This window comes from Brachyhypopomus gauderio, chromosome 9 (genome assembly GCF_052324685.1).
Source record: "Brachyhypopomus gauderio isolate BG-103 chromosome 9, BGAUD_0.2, whole genome shotgun sequence".
Lineage (NCBI taxonomy): Eukaryota > Metazoa > Chordata > Actinopteri > Gymnotiformes > Hypopomidae > Brachyhypopomus > Brachyhypopomus gauderio.
In genome coordinates this window covers 16,726,352-16,739,267 of record NC_135219.1, presented here as the reverse complement: position 1 = coordinate 16,739,267, position 12,916 = coordinate 16,726,352, and the positions used below count along the sequence as shown (strand labels likewise).

General features: G+C 45.5%; 1 protein-coding gene across 2 annotated transcripts in view; it reads left to right on the top strand.

Annotated features, from left to right (window-relative positions):
• Window positions 1-12,916, top strand: part of lpgat1 (lysophosphatidylglycerol acyltransferase 1) — a 29,281-nt gene that overhangs the window by 5,043 nt on the left and 11,322 nt on the right. For both annotated transcript variants that reach the window (XM_077017661.1, XM_077017662.1), the window contains exons 3-6: window positions 1,643-1,761; window positions 5,281-5,376; window positions 5,521-5,800; window positions 7,397-7,523. In XM_077017661.1, the coding sequence (XP_076873776.1) occupies window positions 1,643-1,761; window positions 5,281-5,376; window positions 5,521-5,800; window positions 7,397-7,523 (622 nt within the window). The remainder of the gene's footprint in view (window positions 1-1,642; window positions 1,762-5,280; window positions 5,377-5,520; window positions 5,801-7,396; window positions 7,524-12,916) is intronic.

Below are 12,916 nucleotides of genomic sequence, written 5' to 3'. Positions count from 1 at the left end.
ACAGTACAGACTAGTGTCCTGCCACAGAGCAATAAATTCTGGGTGAACTTGTATGTTGTTTGTGTTCAGTGATTTTGAGGCTCACGCAGACGCTCAATAAGGCGGCAACATGACCTTTCTCCAATCAAGATGGCAGCTTCTGCTTTAGCTGCTTCTGTAAAACACTGGTGCTCAGATTACCTGCGTTAAGATACCGACCGGGTGATCTTTTCCCCAGCAGTGTTTTGTCACACATGCAGGGATGGGCGTGACTTTGAGAAGTGCTGATGTGAAAAACAAGGTCTGGGTGTCTTGTTCAGTTCCGAAAGCGGCAAAATCTGTCATTTCCGAGAGTGGCGGCGACTTGTCCCCATCGTAAATTGCGCCTGCAAGTCATCATCAAGTTTCCGCACATTCGCCCATTTAGCTAATTGTTACATTTATTTCGGACGAGTATTTTTGGCATGTGCTGAGCATGACGGCAGACGTAACTGCTGTAGGAGGACATGAAGAGGAAGGCTGCTTGAGCAGGATCTCGGAATGCCATGAAATTTTTCCGTAAGAAATGCAAATTTGGGTGTTACGTAGAAAGGAACTATAAACAGATATAGACTGAGGAGAAATGTTTTACTTTTCTGCCATCTAGAAGTCATGAACTCTGCACAACCATGCACCTCTTGGTGAAAGTCACAAATGTGTTACATTTTTATGTAGCTAGCAGTTTTCAGCTTGTCTGTGGTCTCATGAGTGGGACATGGGTCTTTATTATGTATGGCCTTATTTGCAAATCAGTTTTGATAGGCTGTTAAGTTGGTACTGGTGCGCTAATTATCAGCATGGTAACATTATCATATTTTCATATGTTTTATGAATCTGGCCCTCTGTGTCCACATCCATTACTAAGAACCGAGTTGGGAGGTGAAAAGCCATGTAAATGTGGCTGAGCTGGTCTGGGTTCAGAACCTCTAACCTGTTCAGAAATGAGAGCAGGGGGCTTTCTGTGCAGACAGAGCCGTTACCCACACTTAAGCGTGATCAGACTTAAGTCACAACAGACTTAAGTCCGATCTGCTACTAACCTGTTGGCTGCACCAAATGGTGGTCTGCATCAGTCATGGCATTCATCGATGCGGTTTTACGTTTTCTCCCACGCCGATCTTGTTTTCGAAACCCGGTGCGACTTCCTTGTGCGTCCGGTTCCGTGATGCTTCTAAACGCCAGAGTCGGAGGGAGATGCGGCAGAAGGTGGATTTGTGCCCATGTGGTTGGAGCGTGCGTCCAAGCACATGCAGTTTGGGTGGGCGGGGCGGAGCGTAAGCCGTGGAGAGCATGCTAAACCCGTCCGAGCTTCCAGCATCCTCCGCACCATCACCAAACATCACACCATTTCAGAGAGCGATCCCTCCCCAACACACACACACACACACACACACACACAGAGTAGCCTTTCATAGGGAAATATGGATGTAAATTTGGAAAGCAAGCACATCCTTAAACAAATAAAAAATCACTACTGCAGGTGTCTGGTTGGAGCGACTGTGGAGTGGTCTGGCATTAGAAGGCTGTGTTGGTCCGGTCTCTCGGTACTCTGTGAGAACACAGCTCTGGGGCTCATGCACTTTCTCTAACTCTGCGTCCGTCCGCGTGTGTGTGTCCACAACAGTGACGGAGTGGGGCGATGATGTACGGCCCATATCTGAAGACGAGGCCATGGTCATCGTCAACCATCAAGCCACAGGAGATGTTTGCACCCTCATGATGTGTCTGCAGGACAAGGGAACGGTAAGCTCTCTCCTGTGGCAAGAGATCAGGCTCGTGTGTGTGTGTGTGTGTGTGTGTGTGTGTGTGTGTGTGTGTGTATAATAATGTATTATCATGTTCTCCTTGAATTACTTCTGCTTGCCCACTGTTGGAGCACAGGTTCTGTTACCTCTTAAGTTCTCTTTGGGTCTTTTGGGAATTTTGCAGTAAACACCAGCAACACGTAGATTAACAAAGTATAAAAAAGTGTACAGGTCTGACTGGCCAACAGAGAGCCCAGTGGTACGTGAGGTCATACTGGAGACGAACGGTGTCACCGGGCACCTCGATCTGCAACACGTACGCTCACCACACGTACACGGAAGCTTGCATCACCCGCAAAATTTATACGGCACGTCCGTAACGTTGTAAGCCGCTGACCACATGGCAGTGACGTCGATTTTGTGATCCGTGCTCAGCAGCTGGAGTTTGCGTTTCAGTGGACATTGATCCTGGGTTGGAGCTGACCGCTTGGCTGATGCCTTGGTCAGCATGATCTTTTTTTGGCATGTGTAGTGTTTATTGTACTTGGCCTTATGGCATGACACGAGTACCGGAAACCCCCAGGCAGCGTTCAAGTTACTCATCAGCCAATCAGACGTGTTGCTAAGGCTGGTAGTCACGGTTACAGCACCTAATCAGCACGGTTTTATTATGTCCGTTTAAAAACTTTACAGAGTGTTGACTGTCATCGAAATACATTTAGATCCATCTCCCGGGGTTAATGTAGAATATCCGTGACCTGCAAGCTGTGTCGTTTCTGAGAGGAATTAAGCTGTCTGGCCCCCATACTGAGATCTAGTTTACAGCACGGTGCATTTTGAGCCCACGTGGTCCAACGTGAATAAGCAGAAGCCGGAGTCAAAAGGAGAACTGGTTGGAGAAGCGTGACCGCGCGTGAGATAAAGGAAGGTAGATAAAGAGGTGGTGCATAATTTACCTTTGTTCAGTCTAACCTGAATAACGGTGTGTCATCGGACTTGGAGCCCAGTTTGATTAAAAAAATAAATAAAATTTCAGAGCCGTCAGCCATTCGCTCTGACATTTGGCATGATTTTAGCATTTAGAGTTTTTGATAGGACCGTTGTAACTGCGTTTCCAGCCTCTAATGGTATGAGGACGTGACCGTTGGTGTCGTACTGTCTTTGGCACATTGCCCTGTAGTTTTGAAAGCGTTCTGTTGTATTACATCTATAACAGTTAGATGTGTTTGTTTTCAGAATCTCCTTCTCACTTTAGGAGATTAATCGGTCCCAGGAGCAGAACCTAGGGCATAAACATGCGTGGGCTTTTTTTTTGGGTCCATAATTGCGATTGTTCTTGCGTAAGTTACTTGGTGTTTGTGTAATGCTGAACACATTATATCAATATATCGGAAATTGACGTTTAAACACAAATTTGTAGGATAAAAGGATCTAGCCTACCTTCCGGTGTAATAAATTTTTTCTTTTATGTGCAGCATTTAGTAGGAAGCCTTCGGTCACTCGGATGTAATGGATGACACTGGTAACATAAGGGTTGCCGTAAGCGTTTTTACGTTGTCCCTGCTGTAAGCATCTCCAGATCATGACTGGATAATGAGGGAACAGTGCAGTGAGCCCAGGGAGTCCATCCAACGAGTGTTGGTGTGATCACTGCTGTTATAGCACGCTTTACAAATCAACAACGGGACAATATTTATTAGTTCCACCAACTTTGAATTGTTATTCCCAGTACAAAGTGAAAGTGTGTGTGTGTGTATATGTGTATATGTGTGTGTGTATATATATATATATATATATATATATATATATATATTAGTGTGTAATATTTATTGGAAGAATAAAAACATGGCGAATCTAAAGATGACTCTGTTTTAGAAGTTTCCATCATAATTTTAGAAAAGTCTTCCGTGTTATTTATTTTTTTGTTAGAACTCTCCCATTACTCATAGCATGTAAAAATCAATCCAAGGCAATTGTCGGACTCCCTAAGGGTCAAAATCAGGGCGTTGGTGATGCTTGTTTTGCGTCCAATGTGAGAAACGTGGTCATGGATAGGAGTGTATCGTTGGACATCGCTGAATATTATGACATTTGATATCGATCGCGTGGCCTGCCTGCTGCATTTCTGGCAAATCGATAAGAGAGAAACTCATCATTTTGCAGTAAAGGTGCTTTTGCAGTGTGATTCTATGTCTGTTTTTTGTTTTTCTTCCCTGTAAGTCTTCACTTACATAGATGACAGATTGTGCACGTGTACAAATCTTTATAGCCAACATTAAACAAATGTTTAACCAAAAAGAATTTAGTTAATCAAATATCAGCATAGTTGTCCAGGCGTGGCCTGCAGCTTATTTAAAGTGTGGGTTTTCCGTCAAAGACGAGAAGCTTAAGTGCTTAACCGAACCGGGCGTGATCAGCATTCAGAATGAAACGCACATTTAGGGGAAAGCCCACGCTGTGAACGCACGTCCAGGCACAGATCATAAAGCCCCTTCTTGTTGAAGGGTCTTGACTCCAGGGATACAGGGGGCTCGCCAACGCACTCAGAGAGACTGGGGCAGTTGTGTGCAGACATTCCAGCGGTTTTGTGCTGTGTGTGGGCTGGAGAGACGCACCATCTGACCATCACCTTCTCGGCCGGCTGGGATCGGACGTAGTAGCGCAGGCCTGATCCGCATTTTCGTTCTTGATGAGACGCCATCGTACGTCTCAAACGTGCCCCACTGGACTCGGTGTCCTCTGCTCTAGGCCATGTAAGGGCAAAACTCTCTCGCGCAGAGCAAATCCATCAATCTTATAATAATGCAGTAAGAAATTGCTCTTTTTCGTCGTGGGGACTGATGCTCGTATATCAAATCATGATGATTGATTTGCCGTTTTTCAGCGTTTTTACCAAGCGGTTCCTTTGCTATTACTGCGTGGTGCACATTTGCTAGGCATGGGCAACTATGCAATAATTTTTTTTGCTTTTTCATTCCAAGTTTGAGTCTGTTTTTAGGGGCATGGTTTTTAGGTAATGGAACAATAAAATTTTTACTGTGAGTATATATTATATATGGTTGTTATTACATGTCAAATATTTGACCTCAAATGTCCCTCCTCAGTGTCTAGCAGCATCTTGCCTCCACTGGACATGCTAACGCTTTTCAACACTACACATCGTTTGGGAATCATTTGAATTCTGCATACAAAAATGCACAAACGTATTTTTTGCATGGGACAATATCTTTAACTGGTGCTTTTCCTCTGGTTTCACCTGCTGGTTATATATCAAGTTCAATAACTTCAGTTATTTTTCTGTCCATGCATGTGTGTTCGTGATCTGCAGTAGAAAAGATTAGCAGTGCAATTAACCACTGAAGTCTTTTCTGAAGTCTGTCGAACATCATGAAAGATCACCAAAAAATGTATCTATTGATCTGATATTAGGAAAAAAAAAGATTTTTCCTTAAATGTTGTGATGATGAATGTCATGTATCATGATTTAAAAATGTTTGTATTTAATGTACTCTTGTAGGTGGTGAGGAAGATGATGTGGTTAATGGACCATGTGTTTAAGTACACCAATTTTGGACTGGTGTCTCTGATCCATGGAGACTTCTTCATTAGACAGGTGAGGACTGTTCACCCCGGGTCAAGGCGTAACTACAGCTGAAGGAAGTAGGCCTGCTGGACACACGGCGGAGAACCGCCACGCCAACGTCTCCGTAAGTCCCGAGCTTGTAATAACACTGACCGTGTGTTGTATGAACAACAGGGCAAAGCACATCGAGACAAGCAGCTTATCTACCTGAAGAATCACCTGGACAAGTATTACAACAGCAGGGACAGGAAATGGATTGTGTTGTTTCCTGAGGGGGGCTTCCTGCGGAAACGGCGAGAGACGAGTCAGTCGTTCGCGAAGAAGAACGACTTGCCGTACTTGACGCATGTGACACTGCCACGTCTTGGAGCCACTCAGGTCATTCTGAAGACCCTGGGACCCCAGCAGGAGAACGGCACTCTGGGAACAGACGGAAGCCTGCCAGGACAAAAAGGTAATCATGGAACATGGGTTTGTGTGTGTGTGTTTGTGTCCAATTATGATGCACACGTATGTGAACACATTTTGTTCAGAGGTAATTAATAATCTCACAGGCAAGAATTTTTAACTGGCAAATTGTCCAGCAGGAGACACTCGCAGATACAATTAAGTGTTGAGGTTTTATTAGCAAGAGGACAATCCAGAGTAAAAAAACAGACGACTCAACAACCAGCGCAAGAGAGAGCAAGACAAGGTTTAGGACAAAGCAAAAACAACCAGAACAGTCCAGAACTTAATCAAGAATCAGTTTAAGGAGGCAAACGGACCAGAAGGAGTTGAGGAGAAACATTCAGTGGGAATGCTTGGTATGCATGAGGCATGTCATTAGTTGGCAAACACGGAGTGCAGACAGACTAGTATAAATAGGGAGATGATTATGGAAGACGGGTGAAAGTGATCAATAATCAGGAGAGGCAGACCCGGTGAGATTGAGGCGATTGGCACTGGATGTAGTGTCGGAACTGATGGAAGGCGTGTCCTGGGAAACGTGGTCTGGACTAGCAAGTGCGACCTCAAGTTACATGTTTGGCTAAGATTTAAGGTGATATTGCATTTAATGTTACAGTACAGGTCACTGTTCTCCATTGCTTTTGGAAATCAGAACCCTACATTGAGTTCCTGTTGGTGTCTACCCACAGCCTCGTAGTCCTATGGGTTGTTAAAAGTATTCGTGATATTTTTGAACTTCCAGGAATGTAGTGCCCCCGCATCCTGGCTTTTGTGCTGTCAGACTGTGCTGTAGTGGAAGCTTGATGCTGATACTATCCTTTAATAGATTAGTCATTAGATACACTAGCTGTCACTCTCACAATGACTCCTCAAACTCCTGGAAATGTATATACGCTGAAATGACCCTGAATACTTCAGTTTTTCACTGAAGCGTAATCTGCTGTGGAAGACTTGTCTGTCTGGAGACCAGTCCTCAATGTATCAAGTGGTTAAACTCTGAAATCCACCACTATTTCATTTAATCATCAATCAAAGTCAAAAGGTTAATTGCCTTCTATCCAAGGCTGAAATGTAGGAGAAACACTAAAAACACACACTGCACCTTTTCCTTTTTTTATGTGAGTGAAAGCAGGTGAAGGGTGCCTGCTAATCGTTCTCTCTTGAACTGTGAACTCGGCAGCCGAGGTTCCCCCCCTCTTTTAGCGTGGACGGGGACATGGATGAAAGAAAATGGATGATGGAAATAAATACTGACCAAGGCACTGGCTGCAGAGTAAAGATCACAACAAGACGGAGCACCATGCCCCGCAGTTAAAAAACCCAAGAGCGTTTGGGGAGAGATTGTTAGGCGTTGCATAACAGTGTGTCGGTGTTTCGGTATCGGCACGCCTCCGCTTCGTGGTCTCGTCTGGGGCGATGTGCTCGCCACCGACACGCACGATGTGTTTGTTTCCCTCGAACTCCCACTGATCTGCCGTTTCTTCACCAAGCCAAACCCTTTCTGGCCAGTGCGCCCTGGAGGCTTTTGATGTTGTTCCTCGTTTGTCTTCACCCAGAAGTTAAGCCGTGTTCTTTCCCGTCTCTCTTTTAAACTGTGTAGATAACAAGCGAAAAGGACTACAGTGGGTGGTGGATGTGACCATAGCCTACCCCAACGCCAAGCCCATGGACATTCAGACATGGATCTTTGGCTACAGACCACCCACAGTCACGCACGTGCATTACAGGTAGGACCGTTTCATTCGGGTCTAATTCTAGGCCATCGTATGGAGGATTGAAGCCCAAAATTTAAGTATTTCTACACTCGCGCAGGCTACTTAATTGTGTAGAGGCTTGTTGGGTAAGCAGAATCACTGAAATAGTTTCTTTATAACTGCAACATCTGATTTGGAAACTAAAGAATGTTTGAGAGGAGCATCGTTTCTGCTTTTGTGGCTCTTGCGAGATGGATGTTATTAAGCTGGTCATGGTGTGAAGAGGCATTTAGAGCAACATGATATCAAACGAATAATGTCATAACACCAGTTTGGCTTTCCGGCCAATTAAGGAGTCGCATCTTGTCTTGTGCTGACCTTTTCCCCGTGTGTGTTTGAGTTGTGAGCGGAGTACCACTTGGCCAGGTGCAGGCGGGGAGGAGGCGTGGCCCGTAAGGTTTCAGCCGATTGGTGGCTGCCAGCTGTCACCATGGAGTCCGTTATCCCAGAGCGAGCGTGGCACGGGGGCTTCTTTCTTTCAGTTGCCGCGGTGACACCTGTTCCCTCCGATTCACCGGCCCCCATGTGCTAAGCTTTTCACATCAGGGTTCCTACCTGGGGAGGGTCTCTGAGACACACGCCGCTACTCATAATGACTGAGAGGGCTGGAGGATTTAGTGTTTGCTTCAAGTCTGAATGCCCCTGGCTCTAAGTGCTGATTACACACCTCTGGAAGATGTGTGCTTGTTTGATTCACAAGCACATTTTCTTTTAATTTTCCATCTGAAATTAGAGCAATACTTGCCACACAACACACTCACTTCTCTTTGTTTATTCAAAATACAGTATGCCTTCTTGTGAAATAGTGCTTTTCAATTTATGTAGTCCAAATAGTATATTATTTATATCTGCATTGGTAATCCATGTGAAATGTCAGCTTTTAAACCAACACTAAAGACACTGTGTTTGGGCCGTGCTGTGCCCAGCTCTGGAGGGCACGTGAGCAGGTCTGGCCCAGCAGGGTAACACTCCTCATCCTTCAGTGCTAAACGTGACCATCTCCCGTAAGAGGCGACAAAGGAGCTGCTCAGCGTCAAAGTGCTTGGCCGTGTTGTAAAAGTGGAGATAATGGCCCTGCGGTCGTGGCTCGGGTTTAAATTAAGACTCGTCGCTCTGGGTAATTACCCGAGCGCAGCAGCGTCGCCAGGCCCGTTCTCCTCCAGCGCCGCCACCACGAGACGCGGGAGATGAGCAGCCCTGCCGCTGCCTTGGAGGAGAGTTGGCGTCGCGAACGGGATCCGCGCTGACGTAGGCACGCATCGGGCACGGCTCCGCACCCGTTATTGGCCGTGGTCACCTTTTTTTTTTTCTTGTTTATGACTCTGTGCTATTTGGAGCTGTCCCGCCTCCCCCTCTCCCGTTTGTCAGCTCGGTGGGGGCCGTGAACTCTGGTCCCTGAAGGGCAGCCCAGGACATGTGGGGGCGGGGCTACACTACACCGGGAGAAGACTGCACGTCATGACCGCAGGGCTGCGTGTTGCAGTAGTGATGTGACGTTGTGCTGTGCAGCCCTGCATGGGAGCCCGAGCTTTTGTTTTGTGATGTGGGATATGTTTACACAGCTGTATGAAATGCTCAGATCGGATTTCATTCCTTTTACCTGACGATCAGGACATGATGATCTGATGGAATGATGGCTCTAGTACTGGGAAATGGTGACTGGGTGGGGGGATTAAACTGCTTTGACTTTATAAGACAATGCCTAAAAACAATCACACACTCACACACTCGCTCACACAAGCTAAAATGAATTACCAGGAGTGTTGATGAGTGTGTGTGTTTGTGTAGGACTCAACATGCTGACCTGTGAATCCTGATGTCTTGGATCACTGGAAGGGTAGAATTAATAGAAAAAGAAACTATATATATATATATATATATATATATATATATATATATATATATATATATATATATATATATATATATATATATATATATATATATATATATATGGCCTTTTAAGAGGTGATGTATATTAATTAGTGCTATCAATTCCAGGTGCCACGATTAAAAGTCCTCACCAGGATTTTGCTCAGGCTTCCTGGATTGTGTTGATTCCACAAATTTTACCTGGATTGCTAATTAGAAAATCTAGCAAGCTTGAGCAAAATCCTGGTGAGGACTTTTAATCGTGGCACCAGGAATTGACCGCACTAATATTAATATATCTTGGTGACGCTACGAGTCTGAGGTGGTAATAATTCACTCTCCCTCCCCCCTTAATCTGTCTTCCTGTAGAGTTCAATCTCATGTCTCCATATCCTGTTCCCATGGATAATCTGTATCTGGGATAGAACATTAAACTTGGGAGGTCGGTGACCTGTGGTCTTTCCTCGTAGATGCAGGGTCTGCTGTGTCTCTTGCGTTTGCTCTCCTCCTCCTCCTCCTCCTCCTCTCTCCCTCTTCTCCACCTCCTCCGTTCACTTTGTTCTAGCTGACTGCTGCTTGCCGATGCTGTCTGCTGCCCTCACGCTCGGGAGAGCTGCCGTGGGTTTATTGGGTTTTGTAGCTTGCCTGGTCATCATCTCCCCGCACCTGCTCCGTGCCAGGAGACGGCTGACGACAAGGCAGGAAATGTGCCGAGGATGTTGGGTTGGGGGGGGGGGGGGGGGGGGGGGGGTGTAGTGAAGAAGCATGAAGGAGCTCAGTAGACCATCGTTAGTTTGTTTTAGTTTAAGTGTTCGGTAAACGTACACAGCCGTGGTTGGAGGAAAACACTACACACCGAAACCTCACCCAGCTGTGAAGTAAGGTGAGGCGGTAGAGGTGGTGCTGGAGACTTTGTTACTATGGAAGCTTTAGAAACGTTTGTGTGTACTAGTCTCCTACAAGTCTGCAGATTCCTGCTGTAAATTAGCAGCAGGGCTTAAGTAAGACGGTCATAAACTGGTTCTTAGCTAAGACCATTTTTTCAGAGAGTTTACGCCTGTTGAACCAATTAACGGGCCATTAATGCGCAAGTTCAACCGAGACCCGTCGTGGTCCGTGTCCATGTGAACTGTGTAACAGTGACTGTTGCTAAGCAACTCTGGTTACAACTAAGCAAACTTGCTACCTGTACCTGTGTCATGTTTCCCTGTTGCCTCCCAACTGTAGGCCAAAACAAAACTAAAAATAAATTCAGTTATATAATTTATGTAAAGCCACAGTGACCTCTAAACAAATCTATTTTTCTGTTAAAAAAATGTTACCTCGTGCAGTTATTTCCTACCAAGTTAAAATTTCTCAATTGTGTTGTCATAGTTAGACGCGTGAAGGATTGCTACAGTGTTTGACCTCCTTGCTGTCGCTACGTTTGAAGAATGAGGGCCGGTCTTTTTACGTCTGCTCCCTGCGTTTGGGGAAAGTTCAACCTTCGAGTTACGCCCAGGCGCCAAAGTTGTTGGTGCGACCCGCCTGTCTGTGTATTCAGGTGGGGAACAGGCCTTGAAGTCTCCTTGTCCATCGAGTGTCCTGAATAGTCCAAACGGTGCTTAAGCTCAACTCCACTCCCGCTTGGAATTCAGACACGGAACCTCAAGCAGGCAGCTGACGACTCTCGCATTATCCTTTCATTCAGTCAAGTGGTGACTTTGTACTGAGCTGTATTTAAAGTTCGTCTTCTGTAGACTTACTCGAGTCATTCTGTGAGAGGCTCTCCCCTGAACGCTTGTCAAAGATACCTGCTTCAGACCTTCCCCTCCCTGAACACGCACGTCTTCCACACCACCTCAGGGCTTGTATTCGCTGAGGGACCAAAGGATTTCAAGTGCTGACAGGAACTTCTGCTGTGCAATGTCAAAGTACGTATTGGTGAGCTAAACTTCAAGCCGTTTACTGTATTATGGTCACCCAAAGCAGAGGAGTGAATCAAATGGAAGTCTGTATTTAAGAAGTTAGTACGGCTGAGTTATTCTGTCCTCCTGACATATTGTAGTGTGACATGAAGCATGGCATGTCATCCCAGAAATGTACATGAAACACTTTATGTGAAATGGGCTAAAATGCTTCATCTCTATAGCATCTACTCAGTCCTAGAACATGTTTGATTGTGGAAAAATGTTGATACTGCCAATAAATAAAGGAAGACGTAAGTTATTAAGGGTTCATGTGGTTTTTGCTTCAATGGCCTTGATTGAGCCAGTTGTCCACTAGCCGTGTAAAAGTGTGTGCATGCTTTAAATAACTCTTATGACTTTAGGTCTTATCTTTATTTTTTATTCATTTTATTATTCATTTTATGACTCATTCATGCAGAAATCCAGATAATAACTGACTTTTTCTGCATATAAATGTGAAGGTTCTTTGCTCTACACGGCAGCTACACTCAGAGCTTCAGGAGTTTTTTGTCTTCTCCCACAAAAATGGTCCACCATCAGATCGTGCATCGTGGAGAATTGCTGTCACTCCTCCATGTCGATCTGACAATATTCTGCAGTTAAATTGTACAGTCAGTTCAGCAGCTCATAAGATTATGGTACAGTTATAGCTAAGGTTTCAACCGCCTGGCCATCGGGAAGGTGAACCTCGTCTGCTCTGTGTCTGTGCCGCTCTTCTCCCTGGCATTCACATCGTTCCCATCGCCTGACTTGGCATGATGTTCTTGAGTGACTTCTACACAGTGCAGCACTTTTAAACGGCCCCAGCAGCCCTGCTGACGGTGCCCCCGATCTCCCGAATCGCCCTCGTACATCATTCCTGCGTCCCGAGTTCCCACCGCTGAGAGAAGAGCTTATCGTGCAGAGAAAACGGCGGAAGAGCACGTGGGCACCACTCCGCGGCTAAAACACAGGTCACTTCACAGCTCTGCATCTGCAGATTCAGTCCTGTGAGTTTCACCTGCCCTTTTACAGTCATTACAGGAGAGTTGACGGCGTTGCAAGTTGCAGCGAGTTCACACCGAGAAAAGTCAGAAGAACTCGTTTCTGCTCTACTCAAATATTGAAACAGTGGTGCATAGGAGGAGTGACATTTGGACTGCCGTAAAAAAAGGTCTTTTGTATGTCCAGTAGTGAAGAGGTGTTTGTTCAGGCGACCTGCTTGACGATGGGGTCTGTGTATCGCATCTGTGTTCTAGGCCTAGTCAACCTTCAGTGTTTGGATCTTACATATTTTGCCACTTTTGGCATTTTGTTGACGTTTTGTCATCTGTGATGTATAATTGCTGGTCCATTTTGAATAATTGTGATCTGTGTGGCTCAAATATTGAACAGAACACTCATGGGTGTGTTGTAATATTGACACATTTGCCGTCATCGCCGTTGTCATTTGCTTGCTCTGCTGAGTTGATGAAGTGCTTTTCAGTTCAGGCTCCATTTAAAATGGCGCACAGGTGCCCAGCTCAGGTCCTGGAGGTCCTGGAGATCATGGACCCCTGATCAGCT